This window comes from Taudactylus pleione, unplaced genomic scaffold, assembly GCF_031769625.1.
Source record: "Taudactylus pleione unplaced genomic scaffold, aTauple2 ptg000006l, whole genome shotgun sequence".
Taxonomy (NCBI): Eukaryota; Metazoa; Chordata; class Amphibia; order Anura; family Myobatrachidae; genus Taudactylus; species Taudactylus pleione.
The window spans coordinates 32,421,171-32,446,067 of NW_028284409.1; the positions used below are offsets into that span (position 1 = coordinate 32,421,171).

A 24,897-nucleotide genomic window follows, 5' to 3' on the forward strand; every position below is an offset into this window, starting at 1 on the left:
GTTTTCATTTGTTTTCTTGATAAGAAAACTTTTTTTTTTTTTTTTTTGTTCCTGGGCAGATTAAATGTTTTCATCTATTCATCCCATTGAAATGCTAATGTTTACTTGTAGTGTAGAGCCTTAATTCTTCTTTCTATTGCAGTTTTAAGAGATGCAAAATACTTGTTTACCATAATGGACTCTGTCCTTTAATCTTTATTTGCATAGTAACAATGTTATTGGTTAGGACACACCCAGAGCCTATGTTCACAATGGGGTTAGTATCACAGGCTCTAAACCAGTGCAACACAAATAACCCTGGCATTTAGCTGCAATGTGCGTTGTTATTGTAATTGCATAAGTTACATTTCTGCCTAATCACCAGACAACCTGAGCTGTCCAGTCTGACTCTGAGAGCTGTTGTGCATTAAGATATCGTGGTATAGTATATCGTAAAGAACAAAGCAAACTATGATTAATTGCACCTTTTTACAGAGAAAATAATAATTGTGTTAAGCTCCATTGGGGCAGGGACATTTGTGAATAATTAAAACATTATCTGTTATGTTGTGTGATGATATGACAATGCAGGTTGAGTCTCCCATATCCAAAATACTTGGGACCAGGGGTATTTTGGATATCGGAATATTCTGTATTTTAGAATATATGCATACCATAATGAAATATCTTGAGAATGAGACCCAAATCTAAACACATAATGCATTTGTTTTATATATACACCTTATACATACAGCCTGAATATAATTTTATACAATATTTTTAATAATTTTGTGCATCAAAATAGTTTGTGTACATGAAATTATATATTCACCTTATACACACAGCCTGAAGATCATTTTATATCATATTTGTAATCATTTTGTGCTTTAAACAAAGTTTGTGTACATTGAATCATCAGAAAGTAAAGGTTTCATTATCTCAGTCATGCTAAAAATATTCCATATTTCGGAATATTTAGATCTGGAAGACTAAGCCTGTATATCAATAAAGAATTAGTTAAGGGGAGATGTATAAAACCTTCTGAAGAGGACAAGTGGAGAAGTTGCCCATAGTACATTTTCTAAAACTGTATGTAATCTGATTGTTTGGGCTACTTCTCCACTCGTTCTCTTTGGAAGGTTTGATGCTTCTCCCCCTTAGGGAGTGATGTAAATCACTACAACAGCATCACAATTGGACTGTATGATAATTTGAATGCATCTGTTTGGTGGATTTTACTTTAGTTTTCCAGATCTGTTGTTGCTGTTCAGGCAATTCATATCTTTTAGGAGTTTGCATGACCTACACATTTGTCATGGTAACAGGAATGCATATCTGTCAGTGTAGGTTTTTGTATTTCATCAATAGAGAATATGTAGTTTCCTCTGTCAATAGTTAATTGTAGTACTAACATTAACCCTGTGCTTACAGACAGTTTAACCTACATTGGGGGGAATTCAATTGAAAACTATGTTAATGGCCCCGGGAGGGTGTTTCCGAAGCTATTTAACGCATTGCTTGGGCAGACTAAGGGATTTCTCACACCCCCTAGAATGCGAGGAGAAATCTGACAAAAGTTCAGGCTGCGTGGCTGTTTGCCGTTTTAGCGTGGCACTAACAGCTTCGCGGTCGGCACTTTAGTTGGAGAATGCCGGTTTTCTTGACTAAACACCCAGGTTGAGTCACGAGAGTCTGCATTCTCCGACTTAACAGTGTGCTGAATTGAATAGTGCCGGGAGCTTCCTCTCAGGGCTATTCAGCATCACATTGAATTCTGCCCACTATGGGAATATTTCTGTATTTTAAGAAAAGTTTGCATAAAATTAACTAGTGGTCATAATAATGTGGCTACTCAGTGTGTATGTATTTTATTTTATTACGTGTGGGTTAGCGGTGTGGAGGCCTTGATTACAGGTGAGCCATGCCAAGGGATCGGTATCTGTGTATTCTATCCATTGTTGCCAGAATTTATAAGACAAGAACATGTTTTATTATTTACTAAATGTTGTCCCTGGCTCTGCATGTTTTTTCCCCCCTTTTTTTTAATCTCCGTTTGCCTGTTATCTCTCTTCTTTCTCTTCCCTCTCATCTATTTCTTTTATCAGCACATACTTTAATTATGTTTATTATCCTTTGCATAGGATATGTTTAGTATCCTATCCTTTGCATTACTTTATTTTTATCTGTTAAGGTGCATACACACGGTACAATATCTATGAACGATATCGTTCAACGATATATCGTTCATGTTTATGCAGTGAACGACCAATGATGCGCGTTCCCGCATGAACGCTAACGATATCTATAATCGTTCGTATATGCAGGCCAACTTGCACGATATTGTCAACTTTGCCTGTTCAGAGATATGGCAGGATGACTTCACTGAAAGATCTTTCAAGTTATTGGTGGTACAGATTGTACCGTGTGTATGCAGCTTTACTATTGTACTATTTGTAACTTCCTTTCTTTATCTCTTCTAAGGCGCACATCCACTTGCCGACTAGAGAAAGACAGTACAATTATGACATCGTAATCGTACCGTCGTTCCCCATCCCCTGCAGATGTTCAGTGTAGGCACCCTGCATCATCCCTGAACATGGCCAATCTGTCGTTATCGGCAGATTGACCGGCATGTTTGGGCGATGATTGATATCGGAAACTACCAGCGGGAGCGCGCATCGCTGGTCGTTTCCGACATTATAGTGCATGAGTATGATGTCGTAATCGTGCGGTCGCTCATTAATATCGCATAGTGGATGCGCCCTTTAAGGAGTGTTTGTTTTCCTAATGTGTATGGCCTGTGCATCCCATTGTGCCTTTCTTCTGTACAGTTATACATTTTTGATTGTGAATAATGTTGTGATATTATTGTTGGGTGATTATTAGGAGTTTGTTATAAGCATTGAGGTGCTGTATGATGAGTAAGTATAGGAATTAACAGAAGTGATTGGAGCTGGGAACACTCTGGATGTAACATCACTGACACTGGTGGGTGGGATCAGGGTTAAGTAGTTTTTTTTGTATAAATTAAAAACAAGTCGAATAGTATGGCGTAAGGAATGTTAGACATTTCCTCATCTGCTAAGGACTCCTGCTAGTACATTACCTGCCTGCGGTTCAGGACTAGAAAATGTTTAAACAATCTGGGCTAGGCAAGGTGGTGCAAACTTTGGCCAACTCTAATGCTCCCTTCTGTAAATGCATTTTAACAGTGCTTATATTGCAATGATCATATCTGGTTCTTCTGGCAGTGGCATTTCTTGTATTATAGCTGACAACTTAAGCACTGTTAATTAATACAGTTTTTCTGATAAATATTTGGCCATCTACCAAAAATACTTAGACTGCCCATGTGTGGTTCATTCCTCCACCCACTACCCACCCATGTGTGAGCCAAATTTAATAATCATCCTATTGCTCAATACTCATACTCTCCTTTAATCAGAAAACACCAAGAGTTTTTGTCAAGCATCAAATGGGTGGTTAAAGAGAAGAGCAGTCCTTGATGACTGTTAGAATTTCCTTGTGCTAGAAAACACCTTAGTTGTCATGGAGACTAAACATTTACCGGTAGCACCTAATTTTTTAGGGTAATTGTTAATGGGTTAACGTATTATAAACGTCCTTCTTCCATTGAACAGCCAAATGTATCCTTTATTTGAGACTGTGTGGCATTATGCAGAGGGAACCGAGCATGTATTGGTATTCATAAGCAGATGGCAGATTATAAACCCTGCATGATTGTAATCAAGATAATGATAAAGTGCATAGAATGATTAGTAGCATTCTATTATTTACATATTAAGCTACTGTTTTCAACTGCAGTACTTTGTTAAACCAGTTTTGCAGGAATGCAGCTTGTGAGGTGAGCATGTTTCATTTCATTTTCTGCAGTTGCGTTTGAGCATGATCACAAATTACACTGACTGTTTGGTTCTGCAAGTATTGTGGTGTTAAACTAGAACGGTGCTTAATACATTACAAGTACATCTGGCAGAATTTGAGTTTATCTTTGGATTATGTACAGGAACAAGCTGAATTTCTTTTTAAGACTGTGTGCCTATATGCTAGGTTAATGTACATGTCCAAACCGTGACATATAGCAAACAGGTTTCAGCACTCAATTTATCCCACTCTCCAAAATTACTCACCATTTTATCCCTTCGTCGTCGGAAGTCCGGCAGTGAAAAACATGAAAACAGAGAAGTCACTAGTCGTATCAGTCTGTAATGAGTGCAATTCATGCTGATTGGGAAGGTCAAGAGCAGCGGCAGTTTGCAGTTGAATCTTGCTCTGTGTCTCAAAGCAGGCAGAAAAACAATTCCCTCAGTCATGACATTCATTGGCATTCTTTTTTTTTTTTTTTCTTCAAATACCAAATACAGCAATTTCATTTGCAGCAAATTTTGCTACTTTTTTTTTTTTTTTTTTGTACCCTTTCTGCAAAGGCAAATAAAGCCTATCAAATAGCTGAGGAATGTGCTACAAATAAATGTGCTAAATCCCTTAGGCTTACAAAAATAATTTTCATTCATATTGCACTCATGTCGAAAGGTCACTACAGACTGTTCAAAAGGCTCAGAATGATTGTGTTATCAACACGAGACTAATCTAGCCAAAACAGACCAATGCTGGGGATCTTGATAAGACACTCATTCCACAGAACAGGTGCATGGAGGCTTTAGAACCAAAAATAAAAATGTATTTAACAATAATGCAGCAGGGATTAGACAAGCTGTTTAAATCCTTTAAATCTACATTATTCACATTCAACACAAGCATGGCCGAGTTTTAGACCTTGTTCAATACAGATTAAGATTTGCAATCACAGTGTAAATGCAATAGATCCTTTTTATATGAGCTGGTTTTATTTCTGCAGCTGAATCTGTCATGTAGTGCCGCATCCACCGGACCTACATGCAACAATTTATCAGACACTACTTTTTAAAAATACCTTTTAACTGAAGATTTCTTCACTTTTCATTACCCCTACAATCATCCCACATGTTCTATTAGTTTTGCTTTTTTATTTAGGGACAAATTATTATTTTTTTTAATTCTGCAATTAACATAACCTTCTCACCTATCATCCCAAAAATAATATATCTTGTTAATGTTATGTTGAATGTGTCAAAAAATACCATATAGTCATATAAATAGGACAAAACAACATACTTTTAAAATGTATTCATCTGATCCTCATCAAATTTGATAAATCCAGTCACATATGACAAATACACAACCAGTTTTACTTTGTCAGTATTTACACACAAGGAAAAAAGCTTCTTAAAAGGTACATATTTACTGCTTCCATGTCCATAAAGAAACATTCAATATTCGGTTCAATGCATTATTTAGTCATTAGTAATTGTTGCCACCCATATATAAAAGAACAGTCTTTGGTTAATCTCAATGTTTCAGGTTTGTGATAACACCATGTCAAGGAGAAAATACAAATGTACTTATATAGTGAACTCAAGAGAAGCAGTTGCTGCTGGATGTGTGTATGGAAAGGGTTATACATTACCAAATTGAAGTTAATTGTAAAACATTGTGAAAGATTATTTAGAAATGCAGAACATTGGAGACCACTGACAATCCTCCCAGGTTGGGCCGTCCCAGAAAACTCTGTCCTATAGTAAATGCTTCAAATGATGACAAAGCTACTCACAGAATTGTAAATGTTAAAATGCATGACTTTCCTGACTGAACAAGCATGGGCTTCATTAAAGCTCAGCCAAGTGGCAATAATACTTTGCAATACAGATGTATCCATACATCTTGTTTGAGAGTTAAACTTTCCCTCTAGTCGCGCCATGCCTTGGCATGACTCTGTAGCGCAGAGTGTCTTTGCGTGCAGCTTTTTACCTTCAAATACGTCATATTCCCAAAACGATGCGAATAGGACACACAAGCAGCTACTGCTGATTTAAAATATGTGGCATGCCTATATTCTGTGTAACTGAGAGTGTATCTGCATGTAAAAAGCTACGTTAGTATCACAGCCACTGACACTAATGCTGCATTTTGCATGCAGCTACACCCAGAGTCGCACACACAACATACACATGCCGCATATTTTAATCAGCAGAAGCTGCTTGGGCAACCTATTCGCATTATTCTGAAACTAAGACTCATTTGAAGGTGAAAACTTGCAAGAAAAGACACGCTACAGAGTTACACTGCACTCACATGTTATGTGGACACCTCTGTGTGGCTTAGATTTGCAATGTTGCAACTGAACAAAACACTTGACTTCTTGGGCAATGCCTCCTGAATAGTTGAGTCCAGAATGGGGTTGTTTGGTTTTTATGCACAATGCTATGTTGTAGAAAACCATAACAAGCATATATGCACAAGAACTTAATACCAACTGGTTTGCCTGGTGGTAGAAGGGAAATATTAATTGCGGCAGCTGCGCAGCCACAGGATATGGATGTATCTCAATTATGAAGTCTACAATGAACTTCTCTATAACAGTACTATCAAGTTAAATGTGAGTTCATTTATCAACAGCTGCAATTGTAGCTTGACCGAAATTGGTTCAGCATAGCAGTAAATGTACAAGAAACTAATACATGTTTTGCAATGGCCAAGTCAAAGACCAGAACTCAATCCCTCTAAGATGCAATGGTGGGACCTTAAGAAAGCTATACATAAATCGGTGTCCTCCTACATCACTGAAATAAGTGTTGTAGAGAGGAGTTGGACGGAATTTCTCAACTTTAAAAGACTGGTGGTGGAAAGTTACTGAATCATGATGTGTATATACACATACAATTTGTCTTATTTGCGGTTAGATTTATTCAAATTTTAGGACTTGGAGAGGACTAAATGATTGTTTACGATGTGCTGATATGTAGACCTAAGTGTACTTTTTACACATGATATAATAGGCCAGGAGTTGACTGGTTGTTATACCCATCTTCTCCACCTGTCCATTTTAGAAGGTTTTCATACATTTCCCCCATATTTTGTTTGTTGCTTGCCATGCACAGTATTCCTTGCTATTGTGTTATAAAGAGGATGATGCATAAGGTATCAAACGCATCAACAAAGGTTAAATAAGACCTTTTTTTTTTTTTTTTTTGCGCAATGAATTTCCTATTGTTATACCATTTAACAAGCGTTAATGTTTCACAATCATATTTTACAGGCGTCATGGTTTTTACATAGAAAATGTATAGTGTGTGTATGGTGAAGATGTCCAGGGAAGAAAATGATGGTACATGCACAAAGAGAAGAAAGTAGGGCTAGTTGTGCTCTGCCAAACGTCATTGGGGTCCCATATATTCCTCTTTAGCCTACGGCACCTGGTATTCCCTGGGGGTCTCCCCTCCAAGTACTAACCAGGCCTATCACCATTTACCGTATATACGAAAAAGCACCCCCTCGGCTTATACTCGAGTCAAGTGTAGCGCTGACCGGGCGGAGTTCGGTCAGTGCTACACACTGCCAAACACACAGCCGCCGGAGCCGGCAGCTGCGTGTTTGGTGTAATCAGCAGCCGCTGAGAGTCTGTCGGACTCTCAGCGGCTGCTGCTGCTCCCACTGCGGGAGCCATCTTCCGGCTCCCACAGTGGGTGATGGGAGACACGTCGTCATGACGACGTCTCTCCCATGCAAAGCGGCCGGAGGAGCGGATAGCGGCGGGACCAGGAGCGGGAGTTTAAGGTAAGTGTTTATTTTTTTTTTTATTCTTTTCACGTCTCTCTCTACTGGGGGGGGGGGGCTACAGGGGGCACTACCAGGGGGCGATGACTACAGGGGGCACTACCAGGGGGCGATGACTACAGGGGGCATTATCAGGGGGCACTACCAGGGCGGCGATTACCAAGGGGCATTATCAGGGGGCGATTACTACAGGGGGCACTAAAAGGGGGGATTATCACTGGGGGAACTACAAGGGGGGATTACTACAGGGGGCACTACCAGGGGGGATTACTACAGGGGGCACTAAAAGGGGGGATTACTACAGGGCGCACTAAAAGGGGGGATTACCACTGGGGGAACTACCAGGGGAGGATTACTACAGGTGGCACTACCAGTGGGGGATTACTACAGGGGGCACTAAAAGGGGGGATTACTACTGGGGGTACTACCAGGGGGGGATTACTACTGGAGGCACTGAAAGGGGGGATTACTACAGGGCGCACTAAAAGGGGGGATTACCACTGGGGGAACTACCAGGGGAGGATTACTACAGGGGGCACTACCAGTGGGGGATTACTACAGGGGGCACTAAAAGGGGGGATTACTACTGGGGGTACTACCAGGGGGGGATTACTACTGGAGGCACTGAAAGGGGGGATTACGACTGGGGGCACTACCAGGAGGGATTACTACTGGGGGCACAACCAGGGAGAATTACTACTGGGGGCACTACCAGCTGCTGCCATTTCCCACACTAGGCTTATACTCGAGTCAGTAAGTTTTCCCAGTTTTTTTGGTAAAAGTAGGTACCTCGGCTTATATTCGGGTCGACTTATACTCGAGTATATACAGTAGCTTCCAAGATCAGACGAGATTGGGCATTTTAGTGATGTATGGCTGTAGTACTACTCCTTTGAGGAAAGGTAGATTACCTCCACCTGGGTCAGAGCAAGAACACAACCAAGTAATAAATGTAGGACTGTCACAGTGAAAAGTCCATTTTTTAATATGAAAAGTACTGTGTTCCAAAAAAGTTTACGCATGAGCATAATTTAATTGTTACACATATATATTTTTTGTACACCAACACTGTCAAATAGGTCGTACAGACAAATGAATATATTCTAATTATAATTATTGTAACAAGGAAGTATAATAAATCACCTTTGAATATATGTAATTACTGTGGATATCCTATTTGGATTTAGATATCACATCATCCCCTATGTAACTCACCCCAGGTAAAAATAGTATATCGCAAGACAGATAATTTCAGTTGATCATAGATATCACAAATGTCTTGAAAAAATCTTATCACAATGATAGTTACTTGATATACATAAATCACAGATGATCTGCTATTAGTTTAAACACAGGGCTAATAGAATAAGGTTCATATATGTTATACACAAAAGCATAACATTAGCTCCAGAGTACATTCTGAAGCAGGTGCATATCATATAATCACATCCGGTCATTGTATCCATATAGGTGTCTTGTGTGTATTTACACCATGTGTCTCTCTTGATTGTTGAATATACATGTAACATACATAGAGAGACTGATTACAGGACATGCCAACCTTAATGTAAATACATACTACTGTGTCTCCACATTTATATCCAATATAGGAAATCTACGGTAAGTAAGTATGTTTTGCTGGATATCACTTTAGACCCTATTATAGCTCAAGTGATCATACATATCACAGATATCTTGAAGGGAACCTTTTTATCACCATATTTCAGTTTCCTAATGTACATACATAGCAGGTGGTCTGTTTTTAATAAGGAACCAAAGGGGTGAAGTTATGAAGCAGCAGTTTATATAAAACCAGCTGCAAGATATACTATTTCTTGAGGTAGATGTGTGTCATGTACAGTCACATAATATCATAGTATCCATGTGGATGTCATGTGTACATCTTAATATACATGTGTAAGGGAACTGTTTGTGGAACATGCTGATCTCAGTACAAATACATAGTACTGTGTCCCCTTAAGAAAGAAATATAGCTCCTATGATAGATAAATATCCCAACAGTTTGGGAATATAAGCCTTGGCAGCAGGAAATGATTTGCCTGCTCCGATGTTCAAGCCCATGTGTAGCTAAAATAGATATAAAGCCTCCGTGGCTAATATGATACCATCCCCATTATGGTGGGAGCTCAGAATCCTAGTCCGTGCACTGGCTGTGCGCCGTCTGTTAGGTTCCCCCGTTGTATGGTAGATGAGTAAGAGGACGCGCGTTTGGCCCGACTGAGGGCTTGTTCACCTCGTGTGTATGCTGAAGATGTCCAGGGAAGAAAATGATGGTGGCTAGTGAGGCTCTTGTGAGTCTGCATGACAGTAAGGGCATGGAAGTTGATGGTGAGGTAGGCATGAGTGATATTGGGTTTGATGATCAGGAAGCAGGGCAGTAGAGAGCCTGCTCAGGCACCATAACTATTGGGAGGCGTGTCCACACAACCTTGGAAGAAAACACTATTTACGCTGCACACTGGGGAGGGGCGGTGCTGAGAGCCCCTCAGCCTGGCGCAAATCCACAGGCACAGGAGACTGCTGCTGCTCAGTGGCAGCAGTCTCCCACTGCAGCTGATTGGTAAAGGGGGGGGCTGTGGCGTGTCAGACCCGGGCCCCCGCTGTGCACCTCCAACAAGCCAGGATTAGTCATACCTCCCCCCCCCCCCCTCCCTCTCCTCTCTTGGCGCGCCTGTCTGGAAGCAATGAATGAGGTAGAGAATGAAGGTGCTCACTCAATTGCTTCTTGCGTTAAGTCAGTGTGCGCTAGAGTCCTACATCCACACCAGATGTGTGCTGGATGGTCTTCCGGATGCGGAAGTGATAAAAATGTGTTGCTTATCCACCAGTATAATCTATTCACTGCATGTTTTGTTGGAGCCTGAACTTGAACCCTGTGTTCCACCAATTATGCAGTTTTGGGTTTTTCAAAACTTCTGGCTGCAGTAAAAATTTTTTCCATTATGCACGTTCCAGCCTACTTTGTCCCTAGTTGCGGTATGTCAGTCCACTTTTTCACGTTTGTTTACCATTGTTCTTAAGGCTTTCCGCTAAATTACAACCCAGTTTATTAAAGTTCCAGATAATGACCATGAATGGAGGGAGAGTAAATGGATTTTTGGTGGTTTTTTACAATTTCTCAGTTTCCCAATGTTTTGAGTGTGATCGACTGTACACATGTGGTACTCAATCCACCCCTTGTAATCGTAAAAATTTATTCAGAACTGAAAACTCTTCCATTTGCTGAATGTTCAGATGGTTTGTGATACTACCCACACATTCACAAATGGGCATGTGGGTTTTTCTGGGTTGACCCACAATTCCTTTATTTTGAACCAGTCCTCTCTTGCCTGTAATTTTGATCAAAGGAAAGACACATCTGACTGGCTGGTGAGTAAAAATACAAAACAGATTTATCTTCAATAAATTCATTATTTTTTTAATTTAAAGTTTACAAGAACATATAAAATACAACAATAAATAAACAGTACAATAGTAGAAATACAATAGAAATTAGCCAAAAAAGAGGTTTCAGGAAAGCGTGTAGTGTGTATTGATTTTAATAGTTTGTTACCATATTCTAAAAGGATTCAAATGGGTTTACACAGTTGACGACTCACTGCAGGCAGATACAATATGGCGACAAGATGCAGCATAAAAACCACTTAAGTAGATTGGCGGGAAAGGGTGTGATATGTATTAACCCCAGGCTGCCCGACAAAGGAGGAAATCCCGATCGTCCTAAAGGTAAGTATTTACTAACCTAACCCCCCTAACCCTACTTAGGGGTGCCTAATCCTAACCTTCCCCCCTTTGCCTAAATCTAACCCTCCCTCCCTTCCCTGCTGCCTAAACCGAAGTCCCCCTGGGTAGTGCCTAACCCTAACCTCCCGGGGGGTGCCCAACCCTAAGACCCCCCCCCCCCGGGAGCCCTAAACCTAACCCTCCCCACCCCCTCCCCGCCGGCTGTCCGCTGCAGCGCCCGGCATCCGCTCGATCAGGATGCTGGGCACCGGACTCCCGACGTCGGGCACATGACAGGCGTCTAGATTTAGACGCCTGTCATTCGTCCCTAGTCGGGAAGCCGGCGGTCGGCATTTAGACAATCGGCTTCCAGACTACATCCCGCAGGAAAGCGCGTGACGAGGTTAAACTTGATAGGCCTCTTAATGAGGAAAATCCGGGGAAGTTCATTTGTAATTGAATTGCACGTTAAGCTTGAATGCGCTTCAAATTTTTTACGCACAAAATGCGCAATTTTTAACATTTGTGAAAATTACAGCTGATTGCATTCGGCCTATAGTGTGATGAATACATTCAAAGCACAATTATTAAAGCTGCATACACACAACGATTTTGTTACCAACGATTTTATGAACGATTTTCTGTCAGATCTGTCAGATTTTTTAAAGTGTAATTAATGATTTTTTAACTACAAATGATTTTTGCATATTCCCTTAATGAAAATCGGTGACTGAACTACAAACGTGAATGCGCATGAACGATAATCGTTCATCGTTTTAACTTATAAAGTGAATAATTTTTTTTTTCAACGATAAACGATATCGTTAACGATAATCGTTTAAAAAATCGTGTGTGTATGCACCTTAAGTAATGAGATATTTTGCCTGAGTGCAAGCAAAGAAGCAAAATACAGGAGTTATAAAAAGGATACTCTTGATTTGCAGTCTACTGAAACAGAAATCCTGTCTCTTCCTGCATATTGACTTGGTACATAAAGAGTTCATTTGTTTTGTGGGTCAGCTGTGAATAACAAGAACTTGCCCAACATTGTGCTGTGACTCAGCTTTGTGAGTGTGACTAGGAATTGAAAAGTACATCTGTGTTCACCTCAGCTTGATTGATTCTGATCAGTGTTGATTTACGCTGTGGCTCTTCAGCAATCAGACAGTTCCTGTCTAAGCCACGTAGGGAATAACCATGCTGTGATTTTTATTTTTTTCTCCTCGGTTGCTGTCCTTTGAATATTTACTGGAGCATAGCCAACATGAAGATGAGATTTTAGAAAATTTATGTGACTGCTGAACACAGTGTGTGTGTATATAATATGTATTTTTGTGTATATGTCTAGGCGTGTGTGTTTCTATTTGTATATGTATATATATATATCTCCATCCCTTTTGGGCCTGCAATAAATAACAAACAAAACAAACACCAAGAGGGTACTTATTGTGTAGTAAGTATTATAGCTTCCTTTATTGGACAAAATTCCTTTTAAAATATGCGTAAATTAAATATTCTTGACAAATTACACATCTGAATAAAGTGTATCATGGCTTCTCCCTTATAACCTCCCCAGTGGATTCCCCTGAATGTTTTTTGAACTCTCACTAGTAATCAGCGCCTCCTCTCAGAGCCGTAACTAGACTTATTGGTGCCCTGTGCCAGAAAGAGCATTGGCACCCCCCTATTTTTTAAATAGGGAGATAAAACACCTGAAAAAGGGCAATGGCCTCTTGGGGAAGGGCCAGGGAAGAGATAGTGGAGGCTAGGAGATGCTATGGATAAAATAAGAGGAGGCTACAAGTGAGAATGATAATAAATAGAAAATTGACAGGCCTGAACAGCGCCCCCTGCCCTGCGGTGCCCATGGCACAGGTCACACTACTAGTTATGGCGCTGCCTACTCCAAAGCCTCCTAATTGCAACTTATTGCAAGTAAACCCTTGCACCAAGGAAGGCACCCAACAGGAGCTCCGTGGCAATTCATTGTGCAGTATATTCGATATTTAGTGCGTGTGTGTGTGTTCATGTAAATATGCGTGTGTATGTATATATGTGTAATGTAATAATATATATATATATATATATATATATATATATATTGGTCACAAGGAGGCACTCAGCAGACTGATTTCAAAAATAAAACAATGTCCTTTGTTTCATTCCTACGGCATTTCGGGGTAACCCCCCGTCTTCAGGGAAAAGCAATATGAACTGACAAATCACATACACAAATATATACAAGGCACACATGCAATTAAAACACCATTATCATACTCACCTGTGACACGCTGCCGTCTGAGGACCCGCTTCCTGCGCCGTCTCGTGTGTCCGTCGCGTAACCGGTGGCGTCATCGGCAGCGCGGCACAGGAGATCGATACTCGCTGTTGCTAAGCAACATGAGGGCTACAAATACAAAATAAAACAAACTGATGTTAAAAAAACTCCGGCAATGCTTGATTGTTATACTGCGCGTAATTAGAGAAAAATCACTGTATCAACAACATAAATATGTCAACTTTTCAATTATATGATACATTATAATCTCCCATCAGCAAAATTTATCACCACTGATAATTACTGTCAAAATCATATCAGTAAAGACTGCTCTCAAGCTGAGTATAGAAAACACTGGAGTCCCAGGGTCCCATTCAGACCTCTAGGAACCAGTGTTCCCAACTTGAATATCCAACGGCTTTCTCTATGCAATAAAATTTTTTCTCTATTGCCGCCTCGCTTGCTTTCTGGAACGTGATTAATAATGACCCTCATGCTTGCCACACTATGCTTGAACCGGGCACAATGTCTAGCGACCGGTTGTTCGCTAGTGCCTGATTCTATTGCCTGGCGAATTGCACTACGATGGAGAGCCATGTTTTCACAGAATTGTCGCTGTGTTTTGCCTACATAAGCCAATCCACACGGACAAGTCAATAAATAAATGACGTGTAGTAGAACAAGTAACAGCATGTCTAATATTGAATTTTTTGCCCGTATGCGGATGACAAAAAGTTGAACCTATAGATAGTGATCGACATGTTACACAACCCAAGTAACGATAGCAGCCTTTCCTCTTGCTCAAGAAATGTGTAACTGGGTTTTTATTAAGGCCTGTAATGTCTAACTTGACCACCTGATCTTTTATACTCTCTCCCCTAGTGAAACTTGGTAGGAGCCTAGCATTGTGTAAAGAGGGTAGTTCCGGATCACTTTGAACCATAGACCACCATCGCTTGACTTGTGGTAGATTTGCTGAAAGAACTATATTTATTCACCCAAGGGATTACATTCGTGGGTTGACTAGCGGCATCTTTAATTTTAATGGCCAAAGTATCCTCTCTAGGCATGCTGATGACTTTATTCTTTAAAACAATTAATTCATTCCTATCATATCCTCGTGTTACAAATTTCTGTATCATATCCTCTAGTGCAGGTTCTAATGCTTTTGTATCAGAAGTGATACGTCGCACTCTGAGGAACTGGGAATAAGGAAGTCCCTTGCGTAAGGCTATAGGATGACAACTTTCCTGCCGCAATAACGTATTCCTATCCGTTGCCTTTGTGTATAATGATGTGTTAAACCCCACACTCTGTATGGTAATCATAACATCCAAAAAATGAATAGACTCCTTGCTCATCGTATATGTGAGTTTAACTACACTCTGTGATGCATTAAGTTCATTCAAAAGACAACTCAGGGCTGCTGGAGTACCCACCCAAAAAATCAACAAATCGTCGATGTATCGACGATACAATACGATTTCTGCCCTCAGATGCCCATGATTGTATAGCAACTTCTGTTCTATCATGTACATGAATGCATTAGCATAGGAGGGAGCTACGGGAGACCCCATGGCACATCCAGATGTTTGTATATAGTACTTGCCATTGTGGTAGAGATAATTTCTAGTTAACACTAAATCAAGTAACTGTAAGAATAATTTTTTAGGAGGACCACTATAAAAAGGATTGCCCGTAATCAAATTGTCAACTGCCTCTACACCTGCCCTATACGGTATACAGGTGTAGAGGCTAGCTACATCCGCACTACACATAACTATATCTTTAGGGGGATGACCCAATTGTTGTAAAGTCCGTAACAAAGATGAAGTGTCCTTCAGATACGAAGGAATTTGTTGTACACAGACATTAAGGTAAGAATCCAGATATACGGCTATAGGATAAAACAATGAACTCCTGGCTGATATTATGGGTCTGCCAGGGGGATTAATTAAAGATTTGTGAATTTTTGGGATCACATAAAAAAGCGGGACAACCGGATGATCCACTTTCAATGATTGTAACAAATCTGATGATATTACTGAGTCATCCTTAGCTTGCTGTAAAATGTTATCCAGCTCTGCCTTAAATTTGTTGGTAGGGTCATTAGGTAACTGGGCATAAGTGGCGGTATCTTCTAGCTGACGCTGAATGCTTGCTCAGGAATGGCAGCAGGCAGGTGTGAGTGCATCTTCACGCACAGTGAGGCGAAGTCTTTTGGAGGATGGCCTGATGTCAAGAAGGGCAGCAAAGAAGCCACTTCTCTCCAGGACAGACCTTTATTCTGCCAAAGGTACAAGGATTGGACTGCTGAGGACTGGGATAAAGTTATTTTCTCTGATGAATCCCCTTTCAGATTGTTTGGGGCATCTGGAAAAATGCTTGTCCGGATCAGGAAAGGTGTGAGCGCTATAGTCAGCCCCGTGTCATGTCAAAAGTAAAGCATCCTGAGAGCATTCATGTGTGGGGTTGCTTCATCATCCAAGGGAGTAGGATTACTCACAATTTTGCCTAAGAACACAGCCATGAATAAAGAATAGTGCCAAAACATCCTCCAAGAGCAACTTCTCCCAACCATCCAAGAACAGTTTGGTGACAAACAATGCCCTTTCCAGCATGATGGAGCACATTGTCTTAAGGCAAAAGTGATTAAGTGGCTCGGGGAACAAAACATCGGGTCCGTGGCCATTAAACCCCCCAGACCTTTATCCCATTGAGAACTTGTGGTCAATCTTCAAGAGGCGGATGGACAATCAAAAACCCACAAATTCTAAAAAGCTCCAAGCATTGATTAGGCAAGAATGGGCAGCCATCAGTCAGTATGTGGCCCAGAATTTGATTGACAGCATGCCAGGGCAAATCGCTGAGGTCTTTAAAAAGAATGGTCAACAATGCAAATATTGACTCTTTGCTTAAACTTAATGTAATTGTCAATAAAAGCCTTTCACACTTATGAAATGCTTGTAATTTTACTTCAGTATACCATAGTAACATCTGACAAAAAGGTCTAAAAACAGCAAACTTTGTGAAAACCAATACTTGTCATTCTTAAAACTTTTGGCCATGGCTGTATAATTAGATATGACTTGTTTCATTGGGGCTAAGAAAATTAATATTTACTAGACAGCAAATGAATGTGAATAAAAAAAAATATATATTTTATAGCGTTCCCACTAGGCTGTTTTAGCGGGGTGCCGTGCCCTGCCCTATTTCTGAAGGGTAGAAAGCACTCTGCCCTCCAGCGCGGCGCCCCGCTGAGACACCCGCTGGTCAGTGTACCGCTGGTGGTGAAAACGGCGGCGCAGCGGTCACTGCCGGTGAATGGATGCCTCCAGGAGTGACGAAAAAAGGACGCGTCATAAAGACACGCCCCTTATCTTTGACCACGCCCCCTATTTGGGCGCGCGCAAAAGTGTCCTAGCTCTAGGTCCGGTGCCCTGCCTGCTGCTGGAGTGAATATGTATGTATGTATGTATGTGTGTGTGTGTGTGTATATATATGTGTGTGTATATATATGTGTGTATATATATATACACATATATACATACATACACACACGAGGTTGGCTTATATGAGTAGAGTTTTGAAAGGGCATTTAGAAGTATTATCTTAACAAGAGAACTCAAGTGCATTGCTATTCTCTGAGGTGAGGGACTTTAGAAGTTTAGTGTTAATGGCTGCAATATCCCTGAATGTAATTAAAAACCAAAGTTGCTCTATAATAGTGACATTTATTCTTGGGCACAGACTAGTCTATCCAATAGCAAGCTGTCTGCAGTAAGGACAGCTTTCAGTAGTGGGCATGCGTCTGTCAGCTTCTTTTGCAATGTAAATTATAGATTCATTAATTGCCTTTTTGGAGGCGGATCTTGAGCACCTATGACAATGGTTCATGCAAAGCTTTCCCTAAATACAGAGCTGCTTTTCACAGAATCAAGCATGTTTGTCATGTGAATTCATCGTTAAGTGATCTATTTTTGTCATTCATTGTTTAAAAAATATATTAAATCTAACCAGTTAATCCCTTAATGTAAAAAACTACTGTAATCCTAGTAAAACACTACTGCTAGAGCTTTTGCTATTCTTCATCAGACCATTGGTTTATTCTGATCTCTGACAAGGCTATGCTATTTACTGTCAGTAGTGATACAGTGGTCCATATCTCCCAAGATGTTAAAAAGCAAATCCGGATTAAATAAACCATGCCTTAATCCACCAAACCATACTTGCATTCCTGTAATGCAGGGATGGGTAACCTCAGGCCCGGGGGCTGTATAAGGCCCCCGGAATCAATTGGTCTGGCCCTCTGAGCTTTCTACTGCTAGCAGTGCTGCCTGGAGCGTCCTTAGGATGCTTCAGACTGTCACACTGCTACCCTTACAGCTCCCCAGAGCATCCTCAGGATGCTGCAGGCATTGCAGTAATCACCGGCGATTGTTGCCCCACCCCTGTGTGAGATCACACGGAGGGGGTGTGGCCTGCACCAGGCCCGCCAATAATGTTTTATATATCAAAATGGCCCTCGGCAGAAAAAAACGTTCCCCCCACTGCTGCTGTAATGTCATGTCCACTTTCTGAACAGCCTTTTGCGATCCACAAGTCTAAACAATCCATTTAAAATAAGGGCTCATGTGATGGTATATAAGTGAGTGAATGTGGTCCAAACTACCAATTATTTTCCAGTATTCCATTAAGTATTTTTCCTAAGAAGGAACCCTCTTCTTATAAGTTTTTCAGAGACATGGATAATTAAGTTTAGTGTAAATTACGTCCTGAGTGTGTGTATAACTATAGAAATAATCGTGTGTTCTAGTGGACTGGAACTTGACAAACTCCTATAGCCATGGAGAAAGCACCCATCCACCCCTGCATCTTGCTTTTTGTGCTGCTTTCATTCCCCTGCATCGGGAAATGCACTGTGTAGGATAGTCCCATATTAAGTGCTTCTGCCAGAAACTTCTTGGAAGTTTGGGTACACACCATTTTGCCCCGTGCTGATTAGGTTAAACACTCCTGATCCACAGAGCAGTGTGCCCCCAGCTTGAACCTCTGTCAGCTGCCTGCAGCCCCGTACAAGCTGTGCAGATTTAGGACCTTATTTATTAACGAGTTTTATCACGAGTGACGTTGCGTATGATCAGTGATCGCGCTGAGTGACTAAATATGTGGGTCCCAGGGAGCCTCCATTTAAAAAAAATAAAATAAATAAGGTTCTATCTGACCATTTCTGGGTCCCATCACAATTTATGCCTTAGAGGTCACCATATGTCCCTCAGACCTCCCCACATGCCACCACACATCCCCACATACCCTTAGAATGCCCATCCGCCAACAGCATCAGACTTCCCCCACATACCCTTAGAATGTCCATCCACCAACAGCATCGGACCTCCCCACATGCCCCTTAAATGCATTTTTAATGCCTCCATGTTCCTACACACATCACTTGTATGTACACAAAACCCATAGTGAATAAGGCATTAGATAATAAATTAATGTGTGGTATATCCCAGAAAACTGGTTTTGGAGGTGGTATGGAAATATTAAGAACTACCAGGATGTATGTTCAAGGACCACAGCATATATTCATGATATCTGCTGTAATCCCCTAGTCTTCACGTTAGGGCAGGCCTTTCAGAAAGGGACACTTCAGAGTGCACCCAAGAAGGGGCATGATGTAGTGTGTACGGGCTTCTTTAGGATTGGGAGGTTGAGCCGAGAAATATTAAACAGCACAACGACTTCCCAATCCCAACTGTTGCAGGTGCGTTATAAGCTGTTAATTGGCTAACGCTCCTGTAGCAGAACTGCATACAAATCTATGTAATCGTCTGCCAGATCACCCGATATTGGGTAATCGGGCCAAGGTTTGTATAGGTGTATACACAGCATTACTTACCTGTATATTTAGTCCTCACAAACAAGTTTCAGTGCTTTTTGTTGTTGCTAATTCTGTAACTAGTTACTGGCGCTGGAAATTTGAAACCGTATAGCCAGTTCCTTCTATGGGCCTTGATGAGTGTTGCAAAACATTAGTTAAAAATGTACTTTACTTTTTTGTGTTCACTTTTATTTTTAAAATTGTAATCTTTCTTGCAGCATAGTGTACTTTTATTATGCATTCCCATAGAATTCCATTGTGGTGGGGTGTGTTTTTTTGTGTTTTGTTTTTTTTAGAGCACATTAATGCTGCTGAACACCACTGCAGCCAACATCAAAACTGATGTAAAGCAAATACTTGTCAAAATGTGTGTGCATGCATACAGGTTAGTTACTGTATTCCTTTTTTTTTTACTTTTTTGCAAGATCAATATCCAATTGAATTTATAGGTTTTAAGTAGGTGCATTTAATTTCCATACGTATAAGGCTTAGTGAAGTAGCTATGGCTGCATTACAGTTATAAGGGTGCATACACACTTGGCGATTTTAGACATTGTAATCGCGCAATGTTCAGGAATGATGGAGGGTGCCTACACTGAACGACATATCGTTCAGTGTAGGCGCTACAGGGGATTAGGAACGACTGTACGATTACAATGTCGGAATCGTACTGTCTTTCCTAATCGCCTAGTGTGTACGCACCTTAACAGTACATGGAAGGTGGACAAATATTCAGTGAGTTTACAGGTTGTAATTTGTACTGTGGGTTCACAGGCTGGTGTGTAATTATTTTTCAGGGTGGCATAGAATAATGAAAAAATGATTTCCTTGGTGTAATGTAATATATCTGGATGGTGCAATCATTTATATTGTGAATAGAACCGTAAGGCATACCATTTTTTATCGAGGTGGAGTCAGACTGGTGCAATTATCTGTGGGACAAAGGTTACATATATTGTAGCCACAAACTGGCGTACTGTTTTTACAATGTATTGTGCATAAGAGCTGTTTAATATGATCATAATTTTGGTCCTTTTCTAGAGAAAACTATGCAGCACCTATATTTAAATGGTGTGGTCATGGAAGTATAAAAACCTTCTGGCCCTTTAAGTAGTTAAAAAAGCTTACTAGCAGGGCAATGCAGAAGTTGAAAAAAAATATATTATTTAAATAAACACGTATACATTTTTACGGATTTAATCTACTACAACAAATTTTAACTTTTTTTTTTTACACTATTCCCTGTTGCTTTCTTCATAATTCTTGGTTGCCCCATGTGCATGTATTCATTCTTGAGGTTACAAAGATTGATTGCAGAGAAAGTGTAAATTATATATATATATATATATATATATATCTATTATAAAACTCCCCTTCATACACCTGTTAACCATGTTTTATTTTAGTAATTGAATATTACTCTAGAACATGGACTTAACTCCTTTTGACTTTTAGGCATTTACTGTCACCAGATTTCCTTTCACTTTGGTTGCATGTATTGTATAACAGACCAGTAAGTGAATATCTAGTTCCTGTACAAAAATGTTTTCTTCTAATTATCTGTGTACATGTATACTCTATGGATGTGGCATGTCCTACGTGGTTTAATTCCTACGGTTTGTCTTTTTTTCTTGATAGAATTAAAGAAATGTATGTTGTGTGAGGGGGATGACCAAGGAATCCAAAATCTGTTGAGATTCTGTGTCTTAGTATTTTGCTCTGTTTCTTTTATTCTTATTTAATGTGAGTAGTCATGTATTATCTTGTAAAGAATTGAAGCTGAGAAAGAAGGGTACAAAATGGAGTTTGACACAGCAAATCACATAAAAAGGCATACAGTGGATAATATTACTGTAGACATAATTTACACCTTCCATTCTGACCAAGCAGACTTCATTGTATTATACATGGGATCTAAGGTCACAGTTATTCAAGATCAAAATACAAAGTTATTAAAAAAAAATTTTTTTACCTGGTACGGCAGAAAATTGGGTTAAGAAACATCAGTGTTTGAAGAAAAGAATTGTTATCTGACTGTTTGACAATTTGATGTTATGCCTCCTGTCACCATTTTACTCACTGAACTAATTATGTAGCTTTCAATACACGTGGCACATTTCTAAACATTTTAGCTTATATTATTATATAAGCTAAAATGTATAATATAGTTTGTGAATGCTTAAGCACACCCAAAAAAAACCTATGGGGATGGTTATCTATGCAGATTCACATTTAAGTTTCAAAGCAACCGCTATTGTGATGGTTCACTGTTCCTTAATCATAATAGTATGTCTATGCCACAAACGCAATGTAAAATACATTGTTGGTGTTACTGTATCAGAAGACTATAATCTGTATTCTTTCACTATGATAGTGTGTGTGTGTGTGTATATGTATATATATATATATATATATATATATATATATACATAAAGGTGGGTTTCGTTCTGATCGAAATGAATAGTTCTACAACATAACCAATTGAGTGAGTACAAATGAACACACTTTATTTACAAGTAACAAACCAACAACATTCAAGCCATAACATGAAAAGTATACAGTATACTCCACTTTTGTCTGTGTATTCAGGTGGCACCGGTGATTCATTATTTTTAACATAAGACGTAGTTCATCTTTATCTGGGGAGCCCTCGTTTCATAAAGCCCAGGTCTTCCAGTTTACATTGTAGGCACCCTACTGCAGTCTCAGGTCCATACACGAGCCGATGAGTCTTTGTCTAGGTCATCATTTATATACCATAGTCTGAATGTTGGCTTTCTGGATATTAAGCCCATATTCGTTACATACTGGGTATCGAGCACTGATTGGTACACCATAGCATGGACTATTCTTAACTCTAAATGTCTAGAGTTACTCTGTTTCAAAGCCCCTTTGTGTAGAATATGGACATCACTGTCAGTAACCCATAATGCTTAGCATCGCTACACATCTTACAATGGTCACCCCACTGGAATGTGGCTAACTGTCTGCTCTAACACCATATAAGGTACGAATGGCTCATTATACATCTCTGCTAATGACAGGTACAATTTGGCCCCTCTATATGTCTTATCTGACTCCAAAGGTGAATCTGATCAATCTATGCATAGACTGCATGAATACAATCTCTCTTCAAACCTCAATGGGGCCCAGCACAGGTTGTGTTACAATTTATATGCCTATGTAGAAATTATGTTTAACCCACTGGGGTTCTGATCTTAGCAAGTCACACTTTGTATGTTCATCTTTTTGTTACCCCAATATCCTTACAGACCACAAGCTTATACAGGTTGAATTAATATGCAGGACTTTGTACAGGGTCTTAGGTGGGTTTAGGGAAAGGTGAATGTAGTGGATTCCTTTGCAGCTAGTTTGCTTTTGTTATGTTTATTTTGGAGCATCACTAATTAAATGCACATTTTAACAGTATTTTTTGTTTGTTTTTAATCTATTCAGTTCAATTTTGTTGGACGTATTCTGGGACCTCGAGGACTAACTGCTAAACAGTTGGAAGCAGAGACTGGGTGCAAGATCATGGTTCGAGGCAAAGGCTCAATGAGAGATAAGAAAAAGGTATGTTTGTGCAATATGTGGGATTGCTCCCTACAAGGCTTTTCATGGATTTGCTCTTTGAGCCTGCACTTAAAGTTAAATAGTAAACTGGGGGGCATGCTCTTCTGTGCTTTTATTTAAGATGTCCTTTTTATTTATTAAACACATGACCTACAAACATACAAATTATTATGTATTATATGAGCTTTTAATTGAATGACTTGCAGCAATAAGAAGTAAGAAAAAATAAAAACATTATTTGTGCATAGGTTACAATTTCAGCAAAAACCCCAAAAGCTGCAATATGAATATTTTCAAGTATGTGTCCCATTCTAAATGTAGCTTTACATTTTAGGTAAAAGCTTTTATGGCTCTGCATTGTTCATGTTATTATGAATTATTAATTAGCCCTATGACCTAAAATAAAAATGTTTTTGTGTTTGGGTAATTCCACATTACATGCAAAACATAATAAATTACAAACATTATTTTTCGGCAGCATTCATTGTGTTTTTTGGCTAGGTTAAGTATTACGAAACTAGTTCAGTCAATATGAAAATGAATTAACATACAATCAAAAATATTGATTAAGTTTCCCATATTATAGACTTTCAATGACATGAATGGAACTAAGCCTGCCTGTACAGACCAAGCATTTAGTAAGAAAATAGCGTTCTGCAACAGAGGCATTATAAGCACCTCAGAGAGATGTAAAATCGGCACAGTGAAACTTTAAATTGTGCATGTACCCAGGATAAATGCTTTAGGGGTCTATTTACTAAGCTTTGTTAGGTGATAAAGTGAACGGAGATTAGGTACCAGCCATTTTTTTCAAACACAGCCTGTGACATGGCAGTGAGGGGCTGGTACCTTACCTCAGTTCACTTTATTTCCTAACAAAGTTTAGTAAATAGACCACTTAGAGTCTAATGCTAGGTACAAAGTGGCAGATATATTGGCCGATCAATTGATCAACCAATATAGCTTGTGTGTGTCGGCCAGTGTGTACTAGCGATATGTCTGGGCATGACGTTGTTCACAGACCTATCGTGTTGGCTGTGATGCCCAGCCGATGCCCAATATATCTGCAGATTATATTGGGGCATCGTGCTGTGTGTACGGGCAGTCAGACGACCCCCCCCCTCCTCCTTACATTCGCAGCGGAGGCCGTAGGGAGGGGGGTGCTACATGCCAAAAGACAGATGATGGTTGTTCAGTGTGTATGAATAACCATCATCTGCAAATCACTAGATCTGCAGATATATCTGTAAGGTGTGTACCCAGCTTAAGTGACAATAGCAGCTTTATTGCTACTTTCTGAAAATAATTGTTGCTGTTAATGACAACTTTATAGTCTACAATCCCTGTTTTTTGCACAGTTTAAAACAAACAATGTAACTGAAACAATGCTACCTGTACAATCTTGTCTCTGCTCTTCATGTAATTATATGAGTGATAACTGCAGTGGCCAAAACTCTGGACTTGTTTCAAGTGTACAGAAATTATTTTGTAACTTTTTAGTTGTGTACATCTTTCTGCATTGTCCTAACTAGCAATTATTACTGTTTTGACATGCTGCATGCAGGCCGTTACCAATATGCTAGAATGCAGTATGTTGGCACTAAACAAGGTAAGCAAACCATATGTTTTTGACAACTGAATGTTTGAAATGACACAAATGAAGCTGTCTTTGCAGTAACTATTCTGCTCATGTACAATAAGAGACCATGCTTTTTGCATCATGTTCAGTAAATAACTTAACTGTAAAATGTTCTGCAACTCCTAG

General features: G+C 39.8%; 1 protein-coding gene across 2 annotated transcripts in view; it reads left to right on the top strand.

Annotated features, from left to right (window-relative positions):
- Positions 1 to 24,897, top strand: part of LOC148543176 (KH domain-containing RNA-binding protein qki.L-like) — a 127,578-nt gene that overhangs the window by 63,669 nt on the left and 39,012 nt on the right. The window contains exons 3-4 of one of the 2 annotated variants that reach the window (XM_088456935.1): positions 23,016 to 23,132; positions 24,697 to 24,741. In XM_088456935.1, the coding sequence (XP_088313061.1) occupies positions 23,016 to 23,132; positions 24,697 to 24,741 (162 nt within the window). The remainder of the gene's footprint in view (positions 1 to 23,015; positions 23,133 to 24,696; positions 24,742 to 24,897) is intronic. The other variant, XM_088457005.1, reaches the window with a different exon arrangement.